Below are 27,869 nucleotides of genomic sequence, written 5' to 3'. Positions count from 1 at the left end.
CTGTCTTATGTCAATTTAATTGTTAGGCCAGCCAAAGAACCTAGAAGGGAAGAAGGGAAAACTTTTCCACCCTACGACAGACAGTTTCTATTGCTAAGAGCCTGGATGGAGAGACTTGAAATCTTTGAAAAGCTCTTTAGAATGCTATTCTGACTATGCAATCAGAAATGACGGTCAGGGAGGTATCATAGAAACATATGATTACTAATATTTTACATGGACATGTACAAAAGCTGAAAAGAAAACAGTAAGGAAGGTGCTCTCTTGCCTTTTTCTTACTACCTGGCCTCTCTCAGCACCACCTTGCCCCTGTCCTCATCCTTCTGCCTCTCTGTACCACTTCCACTGCCTAGAAATATAGAACTTTGCCTGTCTCTCTACTTCCCGAGAGGGGCCTACTCTAGTCCTGAACCTAGAAATCTATCTGGTCCTCTGTCTATCCTGGGAAAGTAGGCTTCTTCAAGGACCCAGGCACTTAACACAGGACCACATGTTTTTTCACAAGTGGGACACTATGGAGGCATCATGCAGCAAATTGTTTCCATCAAAGCTTTGGTCAGAAATACGTGAGGGTAAGTGCCTCTTCATATTCTCCTGAGCTAAGGACCTCCCAAAGCTACTGACACTCATAGCATCCCAAAAGGACATGTGTCCTACCATCTGGGTTAGCTGGCCATGTCACATCCACCAGGGCCCAAAGGCATTCCCTGATTTGGAGGACATTGTTTTCAACCTCAGGCAGAATCCCTTCTTCAGACTGATGAAAACACCATCTCTTTGTCCCCTGGCGATATCTATCTAACCTTGCAGCTGTGACTCCCCCGACTCCCCTGATGTCTGCCCATAACAGCTCTGGGCTCCATCATCTGTCCTCCTGGAAACAAACCGCTTTCTAGCCAATTCTAAAAGGCTCAAGCTGACATAGGCAGCACAGGGCAGCAGATCAAGTCTGGATCCCAAAGCTCACCAGACCAGCAGCCCCCACTGAGACCCTCTCCAGAGATGATCCTGGCAGGCAGCTGACAGCCTGCTCCCCACCTGCCTTGTGTCACATCTCTGCACGTGCTGTCAGCACTCTGCTCTCCAGGGCAAATCGACTGAGATGCAGAGCTCTTCTTCTAATGACCCGGCACTCTGCCTGCTCCCACACCTATGGGGGACCTTGAGAGCATCCCTCCACAAAACCAGCCCTGGTCTGGTCTCAGCCATCTCTCCCACTGTTCCTGAGCCCAAACCAGGATGGAAGATTGTGTCAGGCCCGACTTTCAGGATACTTGTCACTTTAAGGACCAAAGTCAAAGCTGGAGGGTAAGTTTGGGGCTCCAAGGGGCACTCAGCACAGGGCTTGTGTTGCCAACACTGCGACTCTACTTCACTTGGGGTCCTGGACTTAGCTCCTTTCTCCACTTACCTCTACCCACACACCACTACGGCACCAGGCTCTCTAGCTCCCCACTCAAATTGGTCTCCCTCCTTTATGACGCCGGGCTTCACTGGACTTTTGTCCAGCAATTTTCTCCAGTCCTGGTGCTCTCAGTGTCCCCAAATATTCACATGGGTAGGACCCTTGCCCCAGTGCGGAGCGATCCCCAAAGAGCAAATAGCCCTTTCCTGGGACCTCTGCCATCAGCTCTGCTACCCTTTGCTGCCCTCCCCTGGCCATCGATGTGACTGCAGGTAACCTTTCAGTGCTCTGATGGCTTCGTTCATGAGCTCATTCAATAAACACTTATTTGGGGCCACTCTGTACTATGCAATGTCTAGACACTGAGGATTCAGCAATAGAAATACATGGTGCTTGCCTTCCAGAAGCACACAGTCTACTGCGGAAAACTGGCAAGAAAGAGAGAGAATATGAATGCATGGGAATGGGAATGAATGAATTCCTGTGGAAGCCTAGATTTGCTCATCATTCCACAGACTCCACCACCCAGCACCTCCACCTGACAAAATCCTTGGAGTTGAGCACCTCTTCTCCTTCAAGGGTAGAATTAAGGACCTTTGTCCCCCTCTAGTAGTGGAGTGTGCCAGTCACATCTGTCTTCTTCCTCCCCAACATTTTATGGTTTGTTTTCATTCATAAGCCAACTATGTCTGAGCAAGTGGTAAAGCGTGCAGCCAGGCACTGAAAATACAGTGGGGAAATACTGGTCCCATCTCCCATGGGATTTACAGACCAGCCAGGGAGACAGACATAAGTTAATCATTAGACAGATTGTTTGATGACACTTATGGTGAGCGTTACCTGGTGCTGTGTTCTGTCTTGTTCACACCTAGTGAGAGCCCTGCACAGCAAGTATAGGGCATGGTTTGGGGGTAGAAGAGATGGACCAGAGAGGAGCACAGCCTATGCACGTCGTAGGCATCTCAGGAAGTGCTGAATGCATGAAAGAGGCTGCGGAGCAGAGGCCTGAGAACCAAGCCATCGTTTCCAACAGGCTTTGCTGAAATCAGCAGCTTGTGGGCTCTCTCCTCACCTGCAGCATGCCCACCCCGTCCTGACACTCTCATCTACCCAACTACCTCATCTCCAGATGCAGATCCAGATGTGTGAGACTGTGCTGACCAGGGCCTTTGGCAGTTCCTGGTCAAGTCAAGGACAATTCAAGAGCTGCATTCCAATATCGCAGGAGCCGTATCTGCTCTGTTCACCAGTGTATACCCGATCCTCCATGCAGCACCTGCCACATAGGAGGTCTCCATAATTCTGTGGTGGTTATTGAATGAATACATGAGTTTTGCATAATTATCCAGGCAAACGCTTAGCTTCTGCAAGGAATTCAGTCATGATTAGACTAATTTAATCAGTAGAGACAGCCACTCTGGTTAATTGTAGCCAGAAGTGGATTTATAACCTCATATGGTGTATTGGCCACCAACAGGGTGTAGACTCTTGAGTTGTAGTGACACCATGGGTCAACATCCAGGCCAAGGAGAGCTCCGCCATCATCCCTGAGCTGAGACTTAGGGGCGACCCTTTGTTCAGCCTGCTCTCAGCCCCCAGAGTGAGAGATCAGTGTGAGCCCGCTGGTCTGAGAAATCTTCCTGGTGAAGAAGGGGCAGGAGGAAGGACTGCCAGCAGCAGGGGAGAGAGAGCAGTGTGCAGCAACGGCGAGGGCTGGGGTGCAGAACAGCTGTGAGAACATATTCCCAGATTTGGGAGACGAACCTTGGCGACGGCTGTGCTTCTTTGAGGGGTCCTAGTGGGCCCCTGTGCTGGTATCGCCCGACTTTTACTCAGACATCCGGCAGCGGCTGCAACACATTTTGCTTAAAACTGCAGCTGGTTTGTAATGTCGGCCTCAGACAGTAATTACAGCTACTGGGGCTCCTTAGAGAGATAATTACAGAAAGGATTCAGCGCATTCATTTTATCTACACACTTAACCATCAATTAAATCATTACCGTCTAATCCTATTCCAGAGTCTAGAAATGTTCTGTGAATGTATAATTTTCAAGGCACTGAAGTTTGTTTTCAGATGATTTTAAGTGAAAAATTGCCCAATTTCCAGAGCCAACAGAGGCCCCTGTGTGTGCTTTCCCTGTGGAGGCAGAGCCAAGGATGTTCCGTGTCTCGTGGTGGCTGCCTCCCCGGAGGCCTGCCCGCAGGAGGGGCCAGGAGGGAATGGATTGGCAGGCGGTGCCGGCTTTGCCTTTGATCTCCCATGGAGTTCTTGATTTTCCACAGCAGGATTACTACTGGGACCTAGAGGTCAGCGGCTGGGGACAGACAGGAGGGTGGTTTGTTTTGCCAAGAGGATTCCAGGAGGGTCCTCCCTTGCTGGGGATTTTGCAGGCACCCTGGGCCACCACCCACTAACTCAAAGCCAGGGATGAGGTCTCCCCCCCGTGGGAACCCTGAAGAGTGTGGTATTTAAAAGCACGGGCTCTGGAGTCAGGCCACTGGGCTCACATTTTGGCCCTGCCACTTCTGAACTGTGTGTCCTCGAGCAAGGTTCTGAACCTCTCTGAACCTCAGATTATTCAACTCTGTGATGGCACAATAATAGACCCTCCCAAATAGAGCTGTTGTGAGACTTAGAGAAAATAATGAACAGTGTTTAACACGGTGTCTGGCGCTAAATGGATGCTAGGTAAATTTTAATAATTGGTGTTATTTATCATATGAGTATGTACAGGGAGAGGAGAGAAGCAGAAGTGAGAACTGGAGTGTCTAAAACATGCAGCCGCGAGGCCCAGCGGCCTCCGAGAGCATGTGGAGCCATGGGCTGGTGCTGCCGCTGGGGGCCATGCCTCAGGCTGTGTTGTCCAGGCTTGGACTTCACAGCCACGGCCCTCTCAGACCTTGACCTCCCTCGGTGGTGACCCGCCCAGGAGCCCCTGACTGCAGTCTCGCTGTGTGCCCCTTCTCCCCTGGGCCTGCCCTCCCTCAGCTCCCGCCAGCTCCCTGAACAAGCCTGCTCCCTCCTACACCTCTGACTTCCCTTTTCTGTTCTCACGCGTCTTCGTGGGCTCACAGTTGGACACAGTCATGGCCCAAGTTTCTGTCTTAAGCCACTTTCTGTCTTCTACTCCACACAAAGCAGCTTTTGAGGACGGGGGTGCTGGTGACACAGGGACACAATTGTTTCTTGGCCTCCTGACGCCAGAGAGACACTTCTCCTAACAGGCGGGGCTCTTGGGCTGAATCAGCTGTTCAGACTCTGTGCCTAAAGCTGGGGTTCCAGAGGCACTGTCTATACTGTGGGGCCCTGGGGAAGTCCCCTATTTGGGAGCTGACTCTTCCAGACTGCTGCACCAGTTCTCTGGCCAGTGTCTGGGCTCAGCCCAGCCTGCCCTTCTGCCCAAAGCATGTGTTCCTTCTGCTGAGGGTGCTAGAAAGCCCGATTCTTATAGCCAGTGTGGAACTGGCCACAGGGCTAGCTTTTGCCCCTGCACAAGCAGCAACTATGTGGCAACTCCAAGCTGGGAGCCAGCCCCAGGCACAGCATCATCCAGGTGCCTGAGCAGCGTGGAGAGGTGCCCCACCTGATCCTATAGCTGTGCCCGACCCTGAGCCAGGGCTGCAGAGGAAATGAGAAGCTCCCGACTAGTGACGTCGTGGAGCTGGGATGTCCAGTCTTCACGTTCATGGATGATCATGGTTATTGTTGGAAGGACTGTAAAGTGGAGATTATTTTTTAACTACCTTCTAGAGTTGTAAGAATTAAATGAGTTCATAAGTGTAAAGCATCTACAAGAATGCCTGGTACCTAGTGTATGCTCAATAGATATTAACTATTGTTATCATCTTTGTTATTAAAGGAGAAACCAAGCGTCGTGGGGCTTATGGAGTCCTAGCCAGAAACACTGGGAAGACCCTGACTCTCTTGCCTTGGAACTTCCCAGAAGGGTCTGCTTTTGGGCTGGTCCTCCTGTCCAGAGGTCTCCGGGTTCAGTGACGTCATGACAGCTTCATGTCATGACTCCTACACTCAGCATTTGGTACCACAGGTGCCACAGGGTGCTCCCTTAAGAACCTGGATCCTGGCACTCCCAGAACAAAGGAGGAAAAGCCCTCCCTGGCCCCCCCAACACCCACCAGCCATGTGGCCCCTTTGTGTTGACTCCCTCGAGGGGAAGCAGGAGGGGGATACCCCCAGCTCCCTGTCCAAGGGTGCAAGGCTGCTATGGTGGTAACTCCTGGTTTCTCCTCCCCTTTTCCAGGTGGTTCCTGCTCTGCCTCTCTGTCTGTGAGCCCGCCTTGGCCATGGTCAGCCCCCCAGGCATCTTGCAGTGACTCCTGAATAATAAAATGATGCTCATCCAGTGGGCAGTAAGGACCCAGTCCTTGAGAGGAGCTAGGGAGGGAAGCACAGGGTACACCTTGACACCAGCACCGCCTGGGGTGTCCACCCTGGGTCCCTGCAGAACCTGGCCATGACCACGACATGGCTTTCACTCCTGGGTCCCGGGGGCACATGCATCCTGGTATCCTTTTGCTTTGGCATATGGGGTTTGGCGACATGGAAGTATGTACGAGTCTGCAGCACACGGGAGAACACTGGCTGGTGGACTGCTCAGGCTTTCCTCTGCAGTGGGACGGTTTGTTTTGGGGTCTGACCAGCCTTGACCTTGTATCAGAGTCTCTGAGCAGGAGACAGATGCAGCCAGCTCCCCTGTGCCCCAGCGAGTACATGTGGGAATTGCCTGTCTGCTTCATGTCTCCCCACAGACCTCACCCCAATTCTTTCTTTCCCTCTGGCTCTCCCTGGCTTCCTGTTAAAGGGTAGAACCCAGATTCCTCACAGAGCACACAGAGCCCTTCACGGCCGGGCCCCTCTCTGTCTGGAGTCCTGGTCCATCATTGCATTGAACGTCCCTTGACATTCCATGCCCCAGCCACACCACACAGGCTATTCCTAGGATGCAGAGACACTGTGCTCTGTGATGTCACTTTGCTTTTGCGTGTGCTGTTCCAGCTGCCTGAGACACCTCCCCAGAACTGCCTTGCAAATATGTACTGCTTTCAGCCTTCTCTCTGTGTCTGTACCCTTGCAATAGCTCCCATAATGCTGTGTTGTCATTTTGTGTCTATTTTCCTGAATAGACTGTGAGTTTCCTGAGAACAGGGACTGTATCTCATTCATCTCTGAATCCCTAGACCCTTGTGTAGGCTCTGGCAGTGAGTAGGGCTCAGTAGTGGCTGAATGAGAGAGAGACGGAGGGAGGGCCCAGCTTCCCATGTGCTCAGCGTGAGGTGTGCAAGCCCCTTTGCTGACTCACAGATTGGAGGTCTGTGACAAGATTCCTGGACAATCTGCCCGATTTCAGCAGATTTGCATGTTTAAACTTCTACCCACTGAAAAGCTAAATGGAAAAACCCTCACTGACAGCATCGTACACTGACAGCAAGGGATCTCTCTCTCTCTGGAAGGTCTTTTGGGAAAAGACTGTACGGTCTGGTCCACAAGGAGAGAAATGCAGCTGGGCTTCAGGGTCCCACAGACTTGGAGATATTTCACATTTCGAGATGATTTGGTGACTTTGCGTGTGACACTGAGAAGGCGAGAGACGGAGGAGCAGCAGGGAACAAGGACAGAAGGTAGAGGAGGCCGTGGCCTCCAGAAGGGCTTCAAAACCGCCTGCTTCTGTCTTAATCTATTCTGAAAACAGCTCTTGCAGCGTAAGTGTGCCATACTCAGGTGCGGGGATCTGGCTCGAGGCTTGCAGGAAACATCATTGCTTTTTCTGGCTCCCATGAAATGAGCAGAATGCACACAGACACCTCGTGGGATTGTAGCTTCTGTGCCGGGGGCTCCAATCCCTGCTGCGCTCCTCACAAGGTGGAGAACAGGGCAGCAGCACATGGCCCCTGCTCCGAAGAAGTAAGCGTCCCCCGTGTGTGTGCTGGTGCCGGCTTCAGCAAGAAGACTGCTTTATTTATCGCAATTTCATGCTGTGATTATTCCACTTCAATCTTTGCTGAAAATGGCAACCGTCCCCACTGTGTCTCCAGTGTTGTATAGTGCATGGTTTTGTTTTCCAGACTTACTGAAATCATTTGATAAAGTGGTAAAATCTCCTTTGCTACAGAGCACAAAGAATTCTCTCAAAATAACTCACCTTTTGTAGGCTCTGCAACATAATTCTGCAGGCACACTGAGTTAGAGGCCATGTCTCTACAGCCTCCCCAGAGATCTGAATCTCCCTCCCCACCCCCACCACCACTGTCACCACCATCGCCATAATGTGTGGCTGTGGTTTCACGGTGGGTTGAGTTGGCACCAAGGTGAGACACCTACCTGGCCTGGATGTTAGTGTGGGGCAGTGGCAGGACTTAGGGTGAAAGGGAAAACCGAGAGCAGCAGGGGCCTTAGTCTTCCTGGATAAAGGGGGATGGCCAAGGATGTTACTAGTGGTAGCAGGAAGAGAGATCGAGGGTAGACACGTGGTTTTACAAGAAGGTGGAGGAGGAAAGGCATAGACGAGCAAAAGAGACAATGGTACAACCCACCCTGAGATACGTGGAATGCAAGGGATTAAGTAACCTTCTTTTGCTGCAGAGAGAGTTGTGACTTTGAGGAAGAACCAGCATTCACTTAAGGCAAGGAGATGGATGGAAGGTTTTAATAAAGAGTCAAGGATGTAGAGGATGGCGGATGGAGGTCACCAGAGGAGGGTTGGAGATTGTTCAAGGAGGAGGTTCATTCAAGGCAGAAGAAGTACAGGACCGGATGTAGGTGACAGTAGGGAGAGGAGAGGCGACTGGACAGTGCAGGTGGAATGCCAGGGAGTGAGGCCTGGCAGGTTTGGTCTCAAGGAGGAAACTGTGACTTACCTGGAGGATGTAGGGTGACCAGGCTGTCCTGGGGGTGGGAAGATAAAGCCACAACCACTCAGACCAGCTGCTGTCCCAGAGTTGTTTGAGAGGGGGCCTGCGACGTCTCACTCAATCATCCCTTCTTTCATTCATCACCCAGTGTTCATGAGCCTCGGGTCTAATGTCCCCCTGGCCTTCCCACCACCTTAAACCCTTACCTGTCTGCCTGACCACCACCTCCTCTCCTGCTGCCAGGACTGTGCCCAGCTAACCTGTTAATCACTGTCCTGCCTTCTCCCCAGTGCCGGTCATTGCGCTCCTGACAGGCAGGCATGCCTTGCCTACAACATGATACCTCAGATTAATAATAATACAATGTTAGCTTTCCTCCATCGAACACCTACTCTGTCTGGGGCACTGTGCTAAGCACTGTACATGCGTCACCTAATTTAACCCTCACCCTGTGAGGGAAACAGTGTTATCTCCCCAGATGAAAAAAATTAGGGCTTAACTAACTGATCCAACATCATGAGACAAATACACGGCAGAGCTAGCATGTTGAGGTAGATTGCATTATTCATCCATTGCTATATGCCCCCTCCACGCTTTTGTGAGAGCCTTACACTCCAGTGACTTGTGGACTTGGCGCTGTGACTTGCTTTGACCAATGTGTGTGGGGTCACAGTTCCAAGTGAGGGCTTTAAGAAGCATCACATGTTTTTATTCACCCCCTTGAGCTTTTAGCATCTGTCATGGGAATTATCTGGGTCTTGGAACGAGAAGACACAGAAGCAGACCTCTACCTGTCTGGAGCCAGGTCCAGCTGAGCCCAGCAGAGCTGCAACCAACCCACAAACCCACAAGCAAGAAATAGTGTTTATTGTTGTAAGCAGCTATGATTAGGGGTTGTTTGTTACTGCTGCAAAAGCTAATACAGATTTAAACTGAGCTCTTTCTGATTCCATACAGTGCTTTTAAAATCACAATTCTTCTACCCTAGTGCTTCTTGGGCATAGATACCAAGGCTATTCGGGCTCTATCCAGATGTGGACCCCCTCCCCCCCAAGGAAAGTCTCTCTTTATCATCAAGTTGTGTTGGGCAGCCTATAGCTGTTCCAGCTGCATTCTTCTTTTTCTTCCCCTCCCCTCTTCCAAGAAAAAAATTTGCCCATGTCTACACATCTCAGCAAATCTCTCAAACGTGCTTCTCTGCCAGCCAGACAGCTTGGAAGAAGACACAGCTGTATCAGTCAGACACAACCAGTTTCTCGCATGGTCGGTCAGTTTATGGATCACACGGCTACGCTGGTTCTAAAAGATTTTTCCCTTCTGTGCTGTTATTATTCAGCTCAATTAAGAATGTAGAACTAAACAATGACTAAGAATTTTCCAGAAAATTCTTTTGTTTCCATCTTGCTGGCGCTAATTCACTATCCCTTTTGACCTCACATTCCCAAATGATTTGTCATGTGAGTTTTTTGCTAATTTACTTTCAGTTCTTTTGCTTCTGCTGTTTCTTCCCCCACCTAATCTTCTGCTTCAATATAACCATAATTTTCAAAACCAGTAGGACGTGCAGTGAACAATATGCACTAAAATTGATTAACTGAAAGCTCTTTTTATTTTAAATCCTAAAAGCTGACGGAATACTCTTTTTTATCTTGGTAGTCATGTTGTGTTCTGTGGGTTTTTTCCACAAATGTGTTTTTAAATGTTGTATTCTGATAAGACTAAACTTTGTAGAGGCAAAGATGTGATTCCTTCAAATTAGAACATAGTTTTCCCTGGTTATCTTAGCGTGAAAAGCTCTGAAGTGAAACCTTAGGATTTTGCTCATGCAGTATTTCTTCTCTCCTCTTCTGAAAAAAGAACCCCATTTTCCTTGAGGACCCACCTCTCCTCCCTCTCTGTCCACGTAGTTCGGGTGGATGTAACCACACCCTCACTTCAGGAGCCTCAGGAGCCCACCTTGGGTCCAGACAGCTGAGGCAGTGGGGTGTGTGGGTTGGGAGGGGATAAAGAGAGAGCCATGTCTTACAAGCATGACTTCCAGGGACTCATTGCTGTGGGTGGGCCACTGCAGATGATGGGGGGGGGGTGTTGTCAGTGTGAGCTGGGAAGACACTCCAAACTGTGTTCTTCTAACCCCCAAGGGCTAGCCATTGGCATATTTATCACCAGTTCCCATGAGAGTCTTCAGTTGTCCTGATCTCTACACTCACATATTTATTCAGCCAACATTCGTTGAGCACCTGGCACGTGCCATGCACTCTTCCAGACACTGGGAATGCAGTGTTAAGTAAGGTAGGCAAAATTCCTGCCACCATGGAGCTTGCATTCTGGTGACAGGAGACAGACAAATCACAGACAAATAAACAGAAAATAGGTCCTGATAAGTTCAAGGATGAAAGTACAACAGAGAGATGTGTTAGGAGTGAATGGAGCTACTTTTGTGTTGGGTGATTGGGGAGGTGACACTTAACGGAGACCTGGAACGAGAAGCAGACAGCTGAGCAAAGACCTGGGAAGAGCAGAGGGGAGGCGGGTGTGGCTGGGACACATGAGTCCTAGGAAGTTGGTCAGGGCAAGGAGGGTGGCTGCCCCTGTGGTTCTGGTCTCCTGCCCCTCATCAGGAGCGCCAGGGGAGAGGAGTTGAGTGCAGTCTCCTCAACCTTTCCCCTTGTGGACTCATCTTGTCTGACAGGCCAGTGCTCCCAGCAGAGGCAGAGCTCAGCTTCCCCACAGGTAACACACTAAGCCCTAATTTATCCAAGATGAGCCACCCCTTTCCCAGTCCTTGCCACACCCTCGGTCACTTTTCTTCCTTATCCCCTTATTTCCAGCCCCTTGATGAGAGTCCAGGGTCCTCAGGTTCTTCCTGATCTGAGCCTCTACCCTTTGTGTCTGCCGTGAGTTGATTTCCTTTCCCCACACTGCTCAGCGATTCCCTGAAGAATGTTTGTCTCCATCTCACAAGTCCCCGTGTTGCTTCCCCATTCTACTCCTGGCTGCACTCCAGGTTTCTCTGCTGGTCATCTCTAGATGTCTCAGAACTGCTTCTGCAGCTGCCAGTGTCTCCCTGCACTGCTTACCCCAAGTGTGCACACAGCCTCCTCTTCAAGTCCCCAAAGCACAGCTAGTGCCAGGCTGTAGCATTAATGAAACTTTCCTACAGGCTGGGGATGACATGAGTGATTACAAGACAAAACAGATAATGTGAAACTGAAAATTCTACAAGCACGGAAAGAAACATCCACCTCATATCATAGTTGTCCCTGCCGGTAGGAAACTGCCCGCAAGGAAGACACTTCACATCATTATGCAGAATAATACAGCCCCTCATGGTCTCAGCCTCTTAGACCAAGATAAGATCTGGGCTTTACCTTCGATAATCTAAGCCCCCCAGTAGCACCCCCCCCAAGAGCTTCTTCCCTAGGGTCATGCAAACTGTCCTACAGTAGTTTCTTCACCAGGGAGCCAGGCTGAGGGGAGGCAGGAAACTGAAGTCAGTCCTCTCTCCACTTGCCAAGAGGTGAGTGTCCCTGGAGGGGTTCCTGTTTCTAATTCGCACAAAGGCCCAATGTTAATAGCATTGTGGAACGGTACATTTCATGGTCTACTATTTTTTAGAAGAGAGCAGATACTCTCTTCCAAAGCTGAGAAAATTGTGCTGATAGGTTTTTTGTTTTTTTGCCACAGAATCTTTGAGATGAAAAGCTAATAGTAGGAATAGTACCCAAAATGTTGATATTATTAATAACATCAATATAAGCCTCTAAACCTTTAGAGAAAAGAAAGTTTCTTATCTCATAATCTCTTTTCAAACAACAAACACATTTAAGGATCTCTCTCTGAGAAAAGTAAGCTGCAAGACATTACATTTTTTAAAATTACCACATATTTAATTAATTTTTCAAAATGAAGTTCTGTTCCATTTATTGGATGTGTTTATTCCATATAGCTACATCCCAATGTTTAAGCTGATTCTGAGAACTCTTCCCAAGTTAAAGAAAAACACATCCATAATGACACCTGGAGAAGGAAAGGAGACATGCAGGGCCTGGGGAGGTGGGTGAAGACCTCTGCTTGAGGTGTCATGCAGTTGGTATTTTATCGCTCATGGGATCACAATAGGCTACAAATTCCACAGCTGCCCCTTTGACCTGTGTAAATTCTGGGCATGAATGACCATCTCCTGGGTCATATCTGCCGAAGCGAGTATCATCACCCAGTCAGGTGAGGCAGGTGCCCGACAAGGAAGCCGCCCAGTGCCTGTCACCTCTCCCTCAGGTGGTCTGTGGAAGTGATTTCAACAGCTGCCGAGTCATTTCCTTCTTGTCCCTTAGGAAGAACCCAGATTACACCAGGTCTCCCTCCTGCAAAACCTTCCACTGGCTGTCCATACCTATTTTACATTCCCTAAATTAATTTTCTATTTTATACCTTTTCTCCTGATGCTTCCTCAGCCTAGAATACCTTTCCTCTACATTCTCACCATATAAATCCTACATAATTCTCAGGGTTCAATTTAAGCGCCACCTCCTCCATGAAGTCTCCAATGAACTACACCCCACTTAACATGAAGTGCCCCCATGTGCTTTGATTGCGATTCACAATGAGCACTTCCTGCCTCTAGCTTTTGCTGTGTGGTTGGTTAGATACATCTGTCTTCTCTCTTGACTTGAACCCCTTGAAGTCTGAGATTGTGCTTCCTCCCCGTGGTGAAAAGTAGGGTCTTTCATTATTCACTGAGTTGATATATTTAGCTGATTTGGGCTCATTGTGACCTTTGCTACAGATGGTGATTGAGCTTCTCCTCTGTGGTCCATAGAGAAGTTTCCAGCATATGATGGTCAACAGGCAGGAGGGGACTGGTCAGTGTGAGAGTGCCCAAGGGAGGATTAAGACAGATGCAGTAGAAACACCCAGAGGAGAGATGCAGCGTACCCACGCATGCAGCAGGCTGGGCGCACCTCCCTCCAGTGTCTCCCACATGTCAGACAAATGAGAGCTAGAGGACACTGGGGTCTTGCCCTTTAGCCAGGAAATGCCCACCATCCGTAAGTGGTAATGGTGATACCCTGAAGCCAGGTTCCCAGGTGAACAGATCTAGCGTGCATTTTATTGTGCACTAATATTTAAGGTCAGCTGGGGGTTGGAAGGTAGATATATGACTCTTCATTCATAATCTCCTTAGTATTTATATTTGTAACTCTTTGCTCTTTTTCAGAGCTCCATTTGTCCCTTCCTAGGAAATGCTGAATTTAAACCACTGTGGTCCCATTTTGGGACCAGGCAAATAGAGCTCTCAGGAGCTGAAACCAACTACCTTCTTCCTGTCTTCACTAACCAACACTTCTACAGGGCTGGGGTGAATGGAGGCTGTCACGGCAAGAGGGTGCTTTTGCTGCTCCAACATGGGCACTCAGCTCTGGTTTCTCTGCTCCTGTGTTCTCTCCAATCCAGTGTCTGCACTGCTTCCAGGGTCCAAGTCCTAAAACACTAGTCTGACCATGCTCCTCCCCTACTTAAAATCTTTCAGTAACTGCCCTTTGTCCAGAGCAAGATCAAGATCAGGTTCCTTGTCTTGGCACTCAGGGTCCTCTAGGCCCCCACCTCCATCTCTTCCTTGCACACTATGCTGAGGCCATGCCCAATTACTGGTGGTCCACGCTGTGCTCTTATTCACCTCACACCCTTGCTCCTGCTTTAACTTCTTCTTGTGCCATCCTTTCTACCCTTCTTTGTCTGGCTAGATCCAGCTCATCTTTTAAGCATCTGTCAGATGTCGTCTTCTTCAGGAAGCATTCGGAAGATCCTCCCACTATGACTTAAATGTCTGTTGTCTGTGTTCTCTTCTCCTAGTACCCTGTGCCTACCCCTAACATAACATTTGGTGCCACTAGATATTATCTGTGTACTTGTCATCCACAGCACATCCAACTGCTCCTTGACGATAGAGACCAAGTGTTAATCATCATCATATAACCAGTACTTGGCAAAATGCATTGCACAAAGTCAGCATTGAAGAAATTCTTATTGGATAGGATTCCAATTTCTTCTAGCTTACACCTTGGAAAATGATTGCTGATTTATTAGGTGGACCCTGCATGTCATATTTTGAAATCTACAGGCATAGCTCTTCTATTAATATATAACAGTAGCCAGGTGCTAGCTAGCTCTGAGAGCTGAAGCAGCTCCATTTTCTTGAGGACGAATTGAACCCTACCTTCCTTCCAGCACCCCATTTTCCAAGTGCAGGGCAATGCCCATGAGAGTTAGGACGATGCAGTCAAGCACCCAGTCATTGTCTCCGGTGAGATTTGTGGCAACACGGAAGCCCAGATAGTTCTCATAAAGGTCTCTGCAAGAGAATCGTCTTAGTTTAAAAGCAGGTTGGGAGACCTGTGACCATTTCCTCCAGAAAGCTCAGAATTCCTTCATGCTTGGAATCATGCTGGCTGTTTATCTCAGCAATCTTTCAGGATGTCTCTTTGCATTACCGTTTATTGCGCCATTTATTGTATTATGGCATTCAGTTCAAGTAATAATCAATCACATTTCCTTTGAAACAATCACTTTGCAGAGGGAAATGGGGGATTCAGTCATTTATTTATTCGTCAACAAATATTGATTGAGTACCCACATGGGTATACATCTGTGAGAAAAAAATAGACAAAAATTCTTGCCCTAGTGGAGCTTATATTCTAGAGGGAGAAACAGAAAATAACCATTATAAATGAGTGTATTATGTAATATTTTAGGTAATAAGTACTATGAAAAATACAATAGAGCATGTAAGGGGGATCAGAAGTGTGGTAGTGGTTTTTTGTTTGTTGGTTGGTTTTTTTAAAGGGCAGTTAATTTTAATAGAGGTAATGGTAGGCCTCATGGAGAATTGAAACATTTTAGCAAACAGTTGAAGGAGATGAGGGAGCAGGCCATGTAGATATGCAGGCTGAGGGAACAGCCAACACAATGCCTTAAGGAAGTTTGTACAAGGAACATTGACAAGAGCAATGTGGGAGATGCAGAGTGAGTGAGAAGGAGAGTAATAGGAGGTGAGAGCAGAAAGGTAACTGGGTGGGTAGGGTTCAGGCTACATAGAACCTAATAGATCTTCATAAGGACTTTGGTTTATATTCGTAGATGAACAGGAAGGCATTGCAGGATTTTGAAGAGAGATGTGATGTGATCTGAGTTTATAACTGATCCCTCTGGTTCTGTGTTGAGAATGGACAGTACAGGGGAAAGGGTGAAAGTGGGGAGATCCATTAGAAGTCTACTGCTATTATCCAGGTGGAAACAATAGAGGCTTGGACCAGTGTAGAAGCAGGGGTAGTAGTGAGAAATGGTTGCATGCTGGATACATTTTGGAAGGAGATCTGATAGGATTTCCTGATGTTGGGTATGACCGACTGAAGTGAAGGATGATTCTAATGTTTTGGGCCTGAGCAGCTGGAAGGATGGAGTTGCCATGAAGTGAGATGAGGAAGACTGCAGGTGGACCAGCTGTGCAGGGCAGTCAGGAGTTGGACTTACTAGGTGTGAAGCATCTATTGGACTTCTACAGAGAGACATCAAGTGGCAGTTAGATTCAAGGATCTAGAGTTCCAGAGAAAGGTCAAGCTGTAGTGATAAAGATGTTAGAGATATAAACAGAGAAGAGAGGAGCTCCAAGGACTAGGAACTGGGGCATTCCAACACTGAAAGGTAGGGAAGGAAGAGAAACGAACAGAGACTGAAAAGGAGAACGTCACTAAAGTGGTAAGAAAACCAAGAGAATGTCCAAAGACAAGAAAGAAGAAATTAATCCCAGGAGAAGGGAATGATCAGAGCTGTCAGATGTTGCTAGTAGGTCAAATAAGATGAGGATTGAGAACTGATATTGGGTTTATCAACATGCTGGATATTGGTGACATGGCATACTAGGTTAGTGTCCCCCCAAATTTCTATCTACCCAGAACCTCAGAATGTGACCTTGTTTGGAAATAGAGTCTTTGCAGATATATTTAGTTAAGTTAAAATGAGGTCATACTGGATTAGGATGGGCCCTAAATTCAATGACTAGTGTCCTTATAAGAAGACTACATAAAGATACAGAGAGACACACAGGGAGAACGCAGTGTGATGATTGAGGCAGGAATTGGAGTGATGCAGCTGTAAGCCAAGGAGACACCAAGAGCTAGGAAGAGGCAAGGAAGGATTCTTACCCAGAGCCTTCAGCCCTGGGAAACTAATACACTTGGTGTCCTAGTCAGCTCACGCTGCCATAACAAAATACCATAGGCTGGGTGGCTTAAACAATAGAAATTTATCTTCTCACAGTTCTGGAGGCTGAAAGTCAGAGATCAGGGCACTGGCATGGTTGGGTTCTGGTGAGGACTCTCTTCCTGGCTTGCAAATGGCTGCTTTCTTACTGTGTCCTCACATGGTGGGTGGAGAGAAAGAGAGAGAAAGAGAAAGACAGCACTTTCTGATGTCTCTTCTTATGAGGGCACCAATGCCATCCTGAGGGCCCCACCTCATGACGACATCTAACCGTAATCACCCCTGAAGGCCCCATCTGCAAATACCATCACATTGAGGGGCAGAGCTTCAATATATGAACTTGGGAGGGTGCACAGTTCAGTCCATAGCACTTGGTGAAGCAGTCATTTGAAGTCTCTGTACCTCGATTTTCCTCATCTGTAAAATGAGATAATAATAGTACCCACCTCAGAGGATTGTGGTGAGGAGTAAATGAATTAGTACATGTAACAGTCTTAGACCAGTAGATACTAAATGCTGTATACTGTTAGCTATTATTATTTATAAATCTAATCATTTTGTTTTGAAATTAAAACACTCATTTTCACTTGTTCTTTGCTTAATTCTCAATTAGCTCATTAGTTTGACAGATTGAATTTCCCTAAAGTTCTAAACACCAATTTCACACTTAATCAAATTCTCTTAAACATTTCAAATTAAAGAAAAAAAAACCTTATAAATCTAGCAAATAAAATTTTCCTAATATTTAGGCACTGTGTAAGCAATTGATTGACTAAATTCCCTTAAACATTTCAAACTAAAGTCACAAATTTAAAATGTGATTATATCAAACACTTCAAACATCTAACATAGTTGGTGTTAAACAAAATTATTTTCAAGCACTGTTAACTCTTATAATGCTAATAAATAAAATCTTATACATTTAGATTAAATTACCTTAAGCATTTCAACATCTTAAAAGCCAAATTTATAAATATAGAATATTGCATTTTCCTAAGCATTTAAATGTTGACTATAAGTTCTCCTAATTATATCCATTAAAGTCATAAATTTAGTAATTTTCTGCTATATCATATCATTAAGCATTTACCTTAAAAACATAAACAAAGCAGAAATAAAGCAGAATTGTGATAATGAAATGTATTATTGCACTCAAGAAAATATAACTAACACAAAAGCATCATTACTTCATCTTTTATAATTCTTATTTGTTATATCTTTCTGGTGTTATAAAGTTACTTTTCCAAATAACAGGAACAGAGTTATCAGTTCAAGTCCTCTGTAACAACTGAGATTACAGGTGGCCATTCCGAGCTCTGAGTCCCAAATTGCAGAAGCAGGATAACTGTGTGCAGGCATGGCACAGGGCACGAGTTGCCTCCCAGGGGAATTTCACCACAGCTGTGAATGAGCAAGACAGGTCCCTTCTTTTCTTTTCTTTTTTTTTTTTTTCTTGAGGAGATCAGCCCTGTGCTAACATCTGCCAATCCTCCTCTTTTTTTTGTTGTTTTTTTGCTGAGGAAGACTGGCCTTGGGCTAACATCCGGGCCCGTCTTCCTCCACTTTATATGGGAGGCCGCCACAGCATGGCTTGCCAAGCAGTGCATCGGTGCGCGCCTGGGATCCGAACTGGCGAAGCCCGGACCGCCACAGCGGAGCGCACACACTTAACCACTTGCGCCACCGGGCCGGCCCCCAAGACAGGTCCCTTCTTATGGCTGCCTTCTGCTGCCTGTATTGTCAGTGGGGGACAACCCCAGGCTTTTTAAATGGAATTTCATTTCCCCATCCAGTGCATTGCATATATCCTAGGAACCTTTCAACTTTCACCCTTACCCAATTTCCTTTTTCTTCCCTGATTTGGGTAGATACAATTCTGCACACAGACACACAGACACACACACACAGCAGTTACAATCGAGCTTCCTATTGAGATTTCATTTACTCTCTTTTCTTTCTCATCATTTGTGATTCTCTAGTCATTTACTGACAACTGTGAGATCTTCAAGAGTAGAGTGTGCATTGATCATCTTTGTGTTTCTGGTGATCAGCACATTAGCCCGGGGCTCAATAAATAGTTGTTGAATGAATTAATGAATAAATGTAATGGGTTGTATACTTAGAGTAACAAACTCCAAATAACCTCCACCTACCTTCATCAGGTAGTGTCTGTTTTACCTCTCTGTACTTGCCTAACCTGCCCCTTCACCTGAAAACCTCTGACAGTACTCATCTTACCTTTTAAATGGCACCTCATATATGGCCCTTGCTTCTTGCTTGTTTCTGATGCACTTTTCTCAGTAACAGTCCACATGTCATACATGTCACACATGCCACCATGCTCCTCCTTTCCACTCAAAGTTGACTTGACAATGGATCTTAACACACTTTTCTACCAAGTCTAGACTGTCCAGAATTCTTTTCTGAACTGAGAATCCGTTTTAGAAAGGCGCCATAATGGAGCTGGCTTTCAAGGTGCAATAATTTGCCATCCTGGGTGTGGTACTTCAGAGCATACACTTGGATCCATAAAGGTGTGGTGGCAGATTCTGGCTCTGCCATCCACTATCTTTGTTATTTGGCTTTTCTCAGACTCAGTTACCTCTGTAAAAATGTAATTGTAATGTCTGTCACAGAGGGTCAGGCAAGTGTTGAATGAGGTAAGATGTGCAAAGCTCTAAGGACAGAGCAGTGTGCTCAAGTGCTCAGTAAATAGGAGTTATTGTGCAAATGGACTCTTTCCTTTTCCAGCTGTTGCCCCAACCCTCTGACTGCAAGTGTGGTTACATTCATGCTTTATTTCTTTAACATACTGATTTTTAAAGGGGCGAGAGGGAGTGGAGAATAAATGCCCTCTTTGGGGAAAGGAAGAAGCTAATCAGATTCTAAACAGGCAGGGCATGATGTTTCTTCGTATATTTGCCAAGCTGTGCTAAGTAGCTAAGTAATAGTCAACAAAATCATGAGATTTTTTTGCTTTTTAAATAAAATTTTTAAATACGGGTTTAACAATATTAAGCACATAGAAGATTGAATCATGTAATGAGTCACTTCAATTTTTGACAAGCTTCTTAGTTCAAAGCCCTTAGATACCTCCTGTAATCAAAACCCATTTTCAAATTCAGAGGAAGATATTATCTAATGATCCACTCAGTCTTTTCATGTTCTTAATTTGGGGTCAGTTTCAATGGCCTGTCTCACATCAGCTGTCATTTTTGTTATCGAAATGTCACTTCACATTACACTTTTCATTGGGACAGTTCTCATCTTTGGTTTCAATTCAGTTTAATTCAAATCAGATCCATATGTCTCAGGACAATTGAATTCACTTAAAATCCCCTCTGGTTAGATAAGATTGTAACCACTACTTCCTGTTGATGCCACTAAAGTTCTTGATACCTTCCAACCCCTGGTGCTGCCTGGGAGGCCACTGGGTCTGATAACAAGGACACTGCTGCTTCTGCCCACTGAAATGGGCCTAGTGCCAGCCCTGGAACCAGCTGGGCCAGCCATATAGCCACCAGCGCTTGCACTACCATTGCTATCTCCAGTGTTGATGCCACAGTCTCCACCACCCCATCTCCTCACCAAAATCCTACTGGGTCAGTGCTCTTCTGAACTATAGAAAAATCTTTCCTTATGCCTCATTTTATGGAAATCTTGGCTGAGAAACAACTCATTAGGTTGTAAGAGTTTGGAAAGGTGTTGTAATTTGCTTATTTTGTTTTGTTGGTTTGGTTGAATTTTTCCTGTCTTCCCCTCACAAAAGACAGACAAAAGGGGTTGGTCCACAGCACAGTTCACCCATGCCGTACTCAAAACTGCCCTTCTCCTGGAACTGAACTACTTTTTTCATACCTAACTTGTATACCTGTCTTTCCCTAGGAGAAGTTTGTTTCCAAGAAGCTTCTCTTGCAAGACCCCTAGTAGAGATGACCTCACCACTCCACCAGACGTACTGAAACTCCTTTATCCCATCATCTTGTGGGCTCGCAGACCAAAAGCACTCTGGGGCCTTAGTGTCCACTGTCCTTTGTAGGAAAACAAAGAATGGACCAGGCAGGATCAGGACCTAGAAAACTAAAGAAGGAGTGACCAGTAGGCCACTCCACAGTATTGCCATGGGCTGAGCTTGATTCCAGCTAACTGCATACACAAGGAAACTCACGAAGTGAGCAAAGCCCAGCCATGGAGGGCAGGTGGGAGCTGCACTATGATTTGGCCATTGGCAGCATGGCCTCTGCTAGTGGTATGCCTGGGTACGGGGACTGGTGAAAGGTTGGCTGAGGTCATAGCCCAGCCCTCTTAGGAGACTTCAGATAAGACCGTAAGACCGTAACAAACCAGGGATAGAAGTGGTCCCTGAGGCTGGCACTTTGGGAGAGCTCTACCCAAAGATGGCTGAAGGGAGTACTCAAATGGAGAGGTGAAACCAAGGTCAGAACAGGGAAGAATGGGGTTGTGCATGGAACTGAGGGGGCAAATGAGATACACATGCTGGTCACTAGCCAGGGGCATCCAGAGAAGCGGAATAAGAAGATAGGAAGCCGTAAGTGGGATATGGCACCTGCTGTATGCTACTAGCTTGGACTAGGGTTTCTTAAAGTTGCCTCATCTGACTAGATTTACAGTGTCTAGAAAACCAGGCAGAAGCTCAGATGTATAAAGTAGACTTATAGAGTGAGTTTAGGAATGATGCAATTGCTGAAGCTTAGACTTTGAAGTTAGAAGTCTTGGGTTCAAATCCTAACTCTGACACTTAATAGCAGTGTGGCTTGGGACAAATTAATCTCTCCACATCTCTATATCCTCCAGTAAAGAACCTCATAGGGTTCTTTTGAGGATTTGTAAAGTTCATATCCTACTTCCTGGAACACATTAGGTACTCAAAACTGAAGGAATGTGGCATGTGGCCTCGTTGGCTAATAGCAGCACAACTAATTCCAGATCGCATTCATTGGTGGGGCTGACCCTGTTGACAGTTTGCCTTCCCCGATAAAGAAGGACTCAGGGACTGGCGAGCTGGCTGGCAGATGTGCGACTCACAGCTGAGAGAAGGGACTCTGGGAACCAGGGTCTGAAGTGCATGGTTGGTTGGGAAGTAGAGCCATTTGGAAGGCGCTCCAGAGCATCAGCTGGTCTGGGAGAGTTGTATTTGAATCACAATATAAGGCAAATATCCATTCACATTTTCCTCTTCCACTCAGAAAGGAACTCCCTTTCCCAGGGGTATGGGTGTGCCCACACCCAGGCACATGCTTCAAAGCCAAAGGTCACAGTCAGACACGGCTTTCCCTCTGCAGTGTACGCTCTGGCTTTTATTACTTTCTCTAAGTTATAGCCTCACGTGTGAACATTTGATCTTTGAAATGCAATCCGTGTAGTCCAGTTTGAGAATGTTTGCGCATCTCCCATAGACTATGTGCACATTTTTTGTTATTGCTCTGTCCATGGAAGAGACTCTAGTTCTCTTTCTCTCTGTGACTGCAGCATTAATACCCTTAATCTGTAGTGGAAGTTGCCCTGTGTTTAAATTAATGTTACCGCACCAGGTCCGTTTTTTGCCCGCCACACAGAAAGCCAATCACCGAGACGACGGGATTGCGGAGAGAGAGGGTTTAATCACAAGGCAACCAAGTGAGGAAAACGGGAGAACAAGTCTCAAATCAGCCTCCCCAGAAATAGAGACTTGGGTATTTATGGGGAAGGGGGCAAGGTGATCTGAAATGATTGGAGGTGAGGAGAGATGAGGTAATTGATGATCTGCACAAGCGTAATTGAAGGAAGTAAATTATATTAAAAATTTAAAAGTTACTACCTTAGAGACAGGCACCTTCACACCCTAAGGATTCCTGGTATAGGAGGGAACGTTTATCAATCCTGACTGACTCTATTCATGAAAGACCCACCCTAAACTGTTCGGGGAAGAATTGAGAACAAGAGAGTGCTCCAGAGGGATAAGTTTGGGAGGGTCGGGGTGGAGGGGGTCCAGATGGGAACGCGTGTGTGTAACCTGATAATCGCTTCGCGCCACAGCAATTCGCGCCATAAAATGTAACTGTTTAAATTAGCCAATCATGTAAGATCGCGCCAACCTTTTCCCGCTTTATGCTTCCGAATCCTATAAAAGAGCTTGCCCTTTAAGGTTCGGGGTCGACTCCTCTGTCTCCTGCGAGAGATAGGTGTCGACCCGGAGCTCCGCTTAAGACCCGGAGCTCCGCTTAAGACCCGGAGCTCCGCTTAATAAACCTCTTACCTCTTGCGTTTGCATCAAGCTCGGTCTTCTGTGTCTGTGGGTCCGCGCCTTCCCGAGACTGGAGTTGGGGTCTCCTTTTTGGGATCCTACATAATCAGGCTTCACGTTTCTTCATAGGACACATGTTCACAGAATGGCAGCATTAGCATGCCCTGAGGTGGAGTTCCAACCTCTTGCCATCAAAAGGGCCCAGTTGATGGGTTGGTGGTCTCAATCCGGCCTGAAGTGGACAAGGGGTTCAGTTCCTGGAAAAAAATAGCTCAAACACCCATTAACATGGTAACCCAGGCTCCAGGGAGATGTCATCTATAGGAACCTAGTGGGAGTCAGACAGCATATTGCCCAAACAGCACAGTTAACAATGAGTAAGTTTATCATGCAGATTTAAGTCCTCACCTTCCATTCTGATAAGTTTCTAGGTAAGGCCATCCCCCTTTCTTCCTGGTGCAGGGAAGAAGATACCTTTACAAATGGAGATTTTCTTTACAAATGTAAATGTCTCTCATAAAGGGTAAGTAGAACTAAGAATGGGCTTAGCAGACCCACCCAGGTACCTGGAGATATCTACAGTAATGGCCTTTTCTAGGGCTAGGCCTCCCAACCCAAACTCCTTTGGTCAGTTAGTGGGGGTGGGGTTCAAAATGTCATTCAGGCAGAGGCATATATTGAGTTCGCAAATTCCAATCCCCCATAGTTACTAGCTGTTTAAGCATCAATGGCTGTTTGCCAGTTTCATTAAGTTGAACGCTAGGCTGAGTGTGAAATACAAGAAATCCTGCTACTCTAAGTCTGGGGCTCCCTTGAAAGAGCCCATCCTTCACAGCTGGGAAACAAGATAATTGACGTGGCTCCATGCAGACCCCCGCTCTTCTCCTCAGCCTTACTTCCTCCTGCTCCACTCCTCACAAGAGATTCTGACGATTCCTCCAACACACCGTGTGTCCTTTCCTGTCTGTGTGTCTTTGCACAGGCTCTTTCCTCTGCCCAAAATGGCCTTACCTCCTTCTCTCTTGATGGACTCCCCTTCAGCCTAAATGGCCCAGTTCAAGACTTACCTCTCAGAATCCTCTCTGTAGGCCTCCTCAGTCCCCGTAAAGTTCGTCCTTCCCTCCTCTTTGCAACCCTCTGTTATTCAGCTTCTGACATTGTAATTGCTCCCTCCTTGAGCCCTTTGAAAGCAGGGGGTGTGTCTTACTCATGATATCTGCATCTCCAGCATCTATCACAGTGCCTGGCACTTGTTTGGTACACATTAAAAATATATGGATGAAAACCAAAGCGTTCTTTTTGTTTCTTCTTCCTACAGAAACGATGACTATGGGTAAGAGGACTGCTTGTGCCGAGGACACAGTAGGACAACCATCTTACAAAGATCTTAAGGAATTTTCCCATCCAACAACACCCAGATGACTCCAGTGACCAAATGCTCAGCTGTACCCACAGCAATAACTGGCCTGCTTTCCAGATTGGGTTTGGTGAACATGAATGGTCCAGCCGTCTTCAGGTGGCCTAAGGTGGTGTGCTGTATGGGAAGCACATCTCACGGCCAGGAGCCAAGATCGGACTGTGGAAGAAGCCAACTAATATAGTGAGAGAACTAAGAGTAACCAGGAGTACCAGGGCTCTGAGTGATTACAAGTCCCTGGTGATGGAGTCACAGAACCTGCTCTGCCAGCCTCACTCTATGTGATATTTGCTCGAATGCCCTGGAAGGACTGAATATTTTAAAATATATCCAGGTGCTAAATAGGCAGCAGATCTAATTCACACTGGTCTACCTTTGAGCTAATAACTGTCTCCAGAAAATAATTTCACACAAGAAGTGCTCCAGCTTTGTAAGGAATAGGCCCAGGAGAGGAAGAGGATAAGCTGGCTGTTCCCCTGGAGAAAATCTAGTGCAAGGAGGGCTAGTTAATAGCAAATTCACTGCCCCCTCCCATGCATATGGCAGTGAGTACCAGTTGATCATGGCCCTCTCTTCTGCTAAACCCAGATTCTGAGGAGTCACAATCCCCAACACTGTTTTCTAGATAGGCAGCAGCCACTTCCTTTCAATGCGTGTTGGCATTAGAATGAAAGTTACTTGTCATCCCTGTTAGAGAGGCATATATCTCAGTGGTATAAGCAACTGGAATATCCTTTCCCAGGCGCATTTGTCCACTGAGGGAACAGCCTCAGAAATAGATGTACCATTGTGTGAGCTGAGTTCATGGAGAGATAACACAGCTGTCCCTGGACTGAAGGCACAACTTTTGGGCCTTCTTGGCCTGAGTGCCTTCTTCTAGGGTATTTCCATATGCAACAGCCCAGAGGCACAGCCTTGGGCAGCCACAAACAGGTGTCCTTTTCACTTCCAGACACATATATCACTTTCATAGCACTTGGGGAATGGAAATACCTACAAGAGTGAAGGTCAAGGGCTCTCCTGGATATCTCATTCATTACTCAGCTTCCTTTGTGACCACATTAGCCAACCCACTGCCAGCTGTGTTCCTCATCCTCATTGCTTCTGCTTCCAAATAAGTGAAACCAAAGGCCTCAGCATAACCCCCCCAGGGGAGGCTATTACCTGGTGGTCCTCTCTCTCCCATAATGGATGCAAGGTACCCCAGCCACACGTTTGCACCAGTTCTCCAAGATATCATTTCCCTTTTCATACAATCCCTTTGCAGCAGAATCCAGAGTTGGATTGTAGTTTACCTTCCTGGGAAGCTCATTATCTTCACTTGAAGTAACATTTCAATATGGGACTAACTGGGTATAAGCAGGGTCATTGCATGTCTTCAGAAAGTTCTTGTTGCCACAGCTACCTGATACAAGGAACTACCCTAATGTCAGATCTGAAAAGGAAGGAGGCCTTTGGTTGTGTGAGGCAGTGTTACTACACTCCAGCTTCACGCGTTCCCTAGCCTGCCTAATCCATTTCCATCTCTGATTGGCTTTCAACCTCCAGGATCCAAAGGGAACCCAAGGCTCTGCCTGTGTCTGTTGACATGGGAAGAATTCAACTTTCTTTGCCCAACGTTCCGCTCTGCGTATTCCTTGCCATTCAGACATCCTCCACCATACCAGTACTTAGAACCAAAGCATGAAGGACTAGTGCCAGCAGGAAAATCAGCAGAAATACTATCTCTAGATCTAGGCAGATGAGCCCAGTAGAATGTTCCCAGAGAAAGCAGATTGGCCCCAGTAGATAACAAGCAGCCATCCCAATAAACTTTGACATGTCCTCGGCACTAGGAGCCTGGGTGGGAGATCCTGGGGTAGCTGTGCCTATTGTTCCCCCCTAGGATCTTCCTGCCCAGAGAGCTAGCAGCCCTGGGGTACTAATGAGTATGCTATTGGCTTGTTGGTATGAAATAGAAGGTGGCTTTGTAGGGGCCAGCAGGCAAAGAGGCCTGCCCACGTGGCAAGTAGGTGGCCTTGTGTCTGGAAAGCTTTGCCTAGCCGCTCCAGCTACAGCCAGAGGCTGATTATAAATTTGAACTCCCTGAGGCCATCTGCAACTCTGCCTCTGTTCTCTTGCATTCTCTTTGATTTCCCTTTAGTTTCCTAGTAAATGTTCCTTTTGAAAAAATTCCAACTTTGTCTCATTGAACTTGGGGGGAAGGGGATTCTCCAACATCTTTTCCAGGATAGAGAAGGAAACTAAAGTACCTTGAAAAAAGGGAAATGACAGTGGGAAGGGATATGCCCTGGTTAGATCTTAGGAAGAGACCTTGGGGAAAGCTGGTTCCAAAAGACGGGGAGAGACCGGTGTCTCCCCCACCCACCTGGCACTGGTCTCAGCCCCCTCCTCTTGCTTCCTTTATCTTCAAGGAGATCTGCCCTGGATGTGTGTTGCTGCAAAAGCATCTTCCCGGCCAGTGAACTGGGCACATTTAGTCCAGGAAGTACACTGGCATATGACCAGAGGAGGAATAGGGGAGGTGAGGGGAGGGAAAGGAGTGGTTTCTACAATGTGGATGTTTTCAGAATGTTCCAACAGTCATGATTCTGGAATGATTTAGTCCTCACGGCCACTAATAGAACTACATTTCATATGAAGAGAAGAAAGTAATACTCTTATACTTAAGCCAAAGAGACTGACGAAAGATAGATCTGGAAAGCGTCTTGCTATCTTCATGACCATCCTGTCCTGCGATGGTGGATGTTCCAATTATTGCTGCCTAACAAAGCACTACAAAGCTTAGTGGTTTAAATAAAAAGTTATTATCTCTCATGATTTTGTGGGTTGGCTGGGCTTAGGTGATTGCTCTCTCTTGGGGTCTCATGGTTGCTATCAGATGGCAACTGAGACTGGTATCATCTAAATGCCTGACTGGGCGAGATATCCATGATGGATTCTTTTCTCACATGTCTGGCTCCTCCACTGGGATGACTGAAACAGCTGGAGGCTGGTTTCTCTCTCTCCACATAGTCTCTCCACATGGTTAGCTTGCACTTCCTCATAACACGGAAGTCTCAAGGTAGTCAGACTTCTTACAAAGCAGCTGTCTTCCCCCAGAGCTAACATTACAAGAGGTCCCAGTAGATGCCCAGTAAATAACCTCTGATGTAACACAGAGTCATTCCCACCACATACTATTGGTCAAGAGCAAGTCACAGGGCCAGCCTAGATCCAAGGGGAAGGGATTACACAAGAATGAATACCAGAAGGTGTGGCTCATTGGGGCCACTTTGGAGATAGTGGGGATGGGAGTGGGGGAGGGGTGCCGTGTCACTGAATCAGAGGGCTTCCTGGATAGCTGTCGCTTTAAAAGCACATGCAATATTTAACATGCAGAAGGGTGGAGTGATGAGGGGAGTAATAAGGGGCAGAGGAGGGGGGAAGGGCTGTCCATGGACACTTGAATAGAGCTTAAGCTAAAGAAAGGCACTGGTTATGACTGATACAGAGCTTACGATGTCACAAGAAATGCTGGAGGAAAAAACATGATTCTTATCATTCTACTTGACTGCTCAAAAGCTTGAGATGGATGCTTTTTTTCCCCCTCATCTCTGAGCCAAAGTAAAGGTGCAAACAGGACATTCCCATGCTTGGGAACATATTTAGAGGTGAAAATGCTAAGTAGAGA

At 46.9% G+C, this 27,869-nt stretch overlaps 1 protein-coding gene across 1 annotated transcript in view; it reads left to right on the top strand.

Annotated features, from left to right (window-relative positions):
• Nucleotides 1-26,357, top strand: part of SYT9 (synaptotagmin 9) — a 181,125-nt gene extending 154,768 nt beyond the window's left edge. The window contains exon 7 of the mRNA XM_014782611.2: nt 24,098-26,357. Coding sequence (XP_014638097.1) covers nt 24,098-24,106 — 9 coding nt within the window. The 3' untranslated portion in view covers nt 24,107-26,357. The remainder of the gene's footprint in view (nt 1-24,097) is intronic.
• The last annotated feature ends 1,512 nt before the right edge of the window (nt 26,358-27,869 follow it).

This window comes from Ceratotherium simum, chromosome 7 (genome assembly GCF_057802395.1).
Source record: "Ceratotherium simum simum isolate JZ-2026a chromosome 7, ASM5780239v1, whole genome shotgun sequence".
NCBI lineage: Eukaryota > Metazoa > Chordata > Mammalia > Perissodactyla > Rhinocerotidae > Ceratotherium > Ceratotherium simum.
The sequence above is the reverse complement of the archived record's forward strand: the minus strand, read 5'-3'. Positions and strand labels throughout refer to the sequence as shown.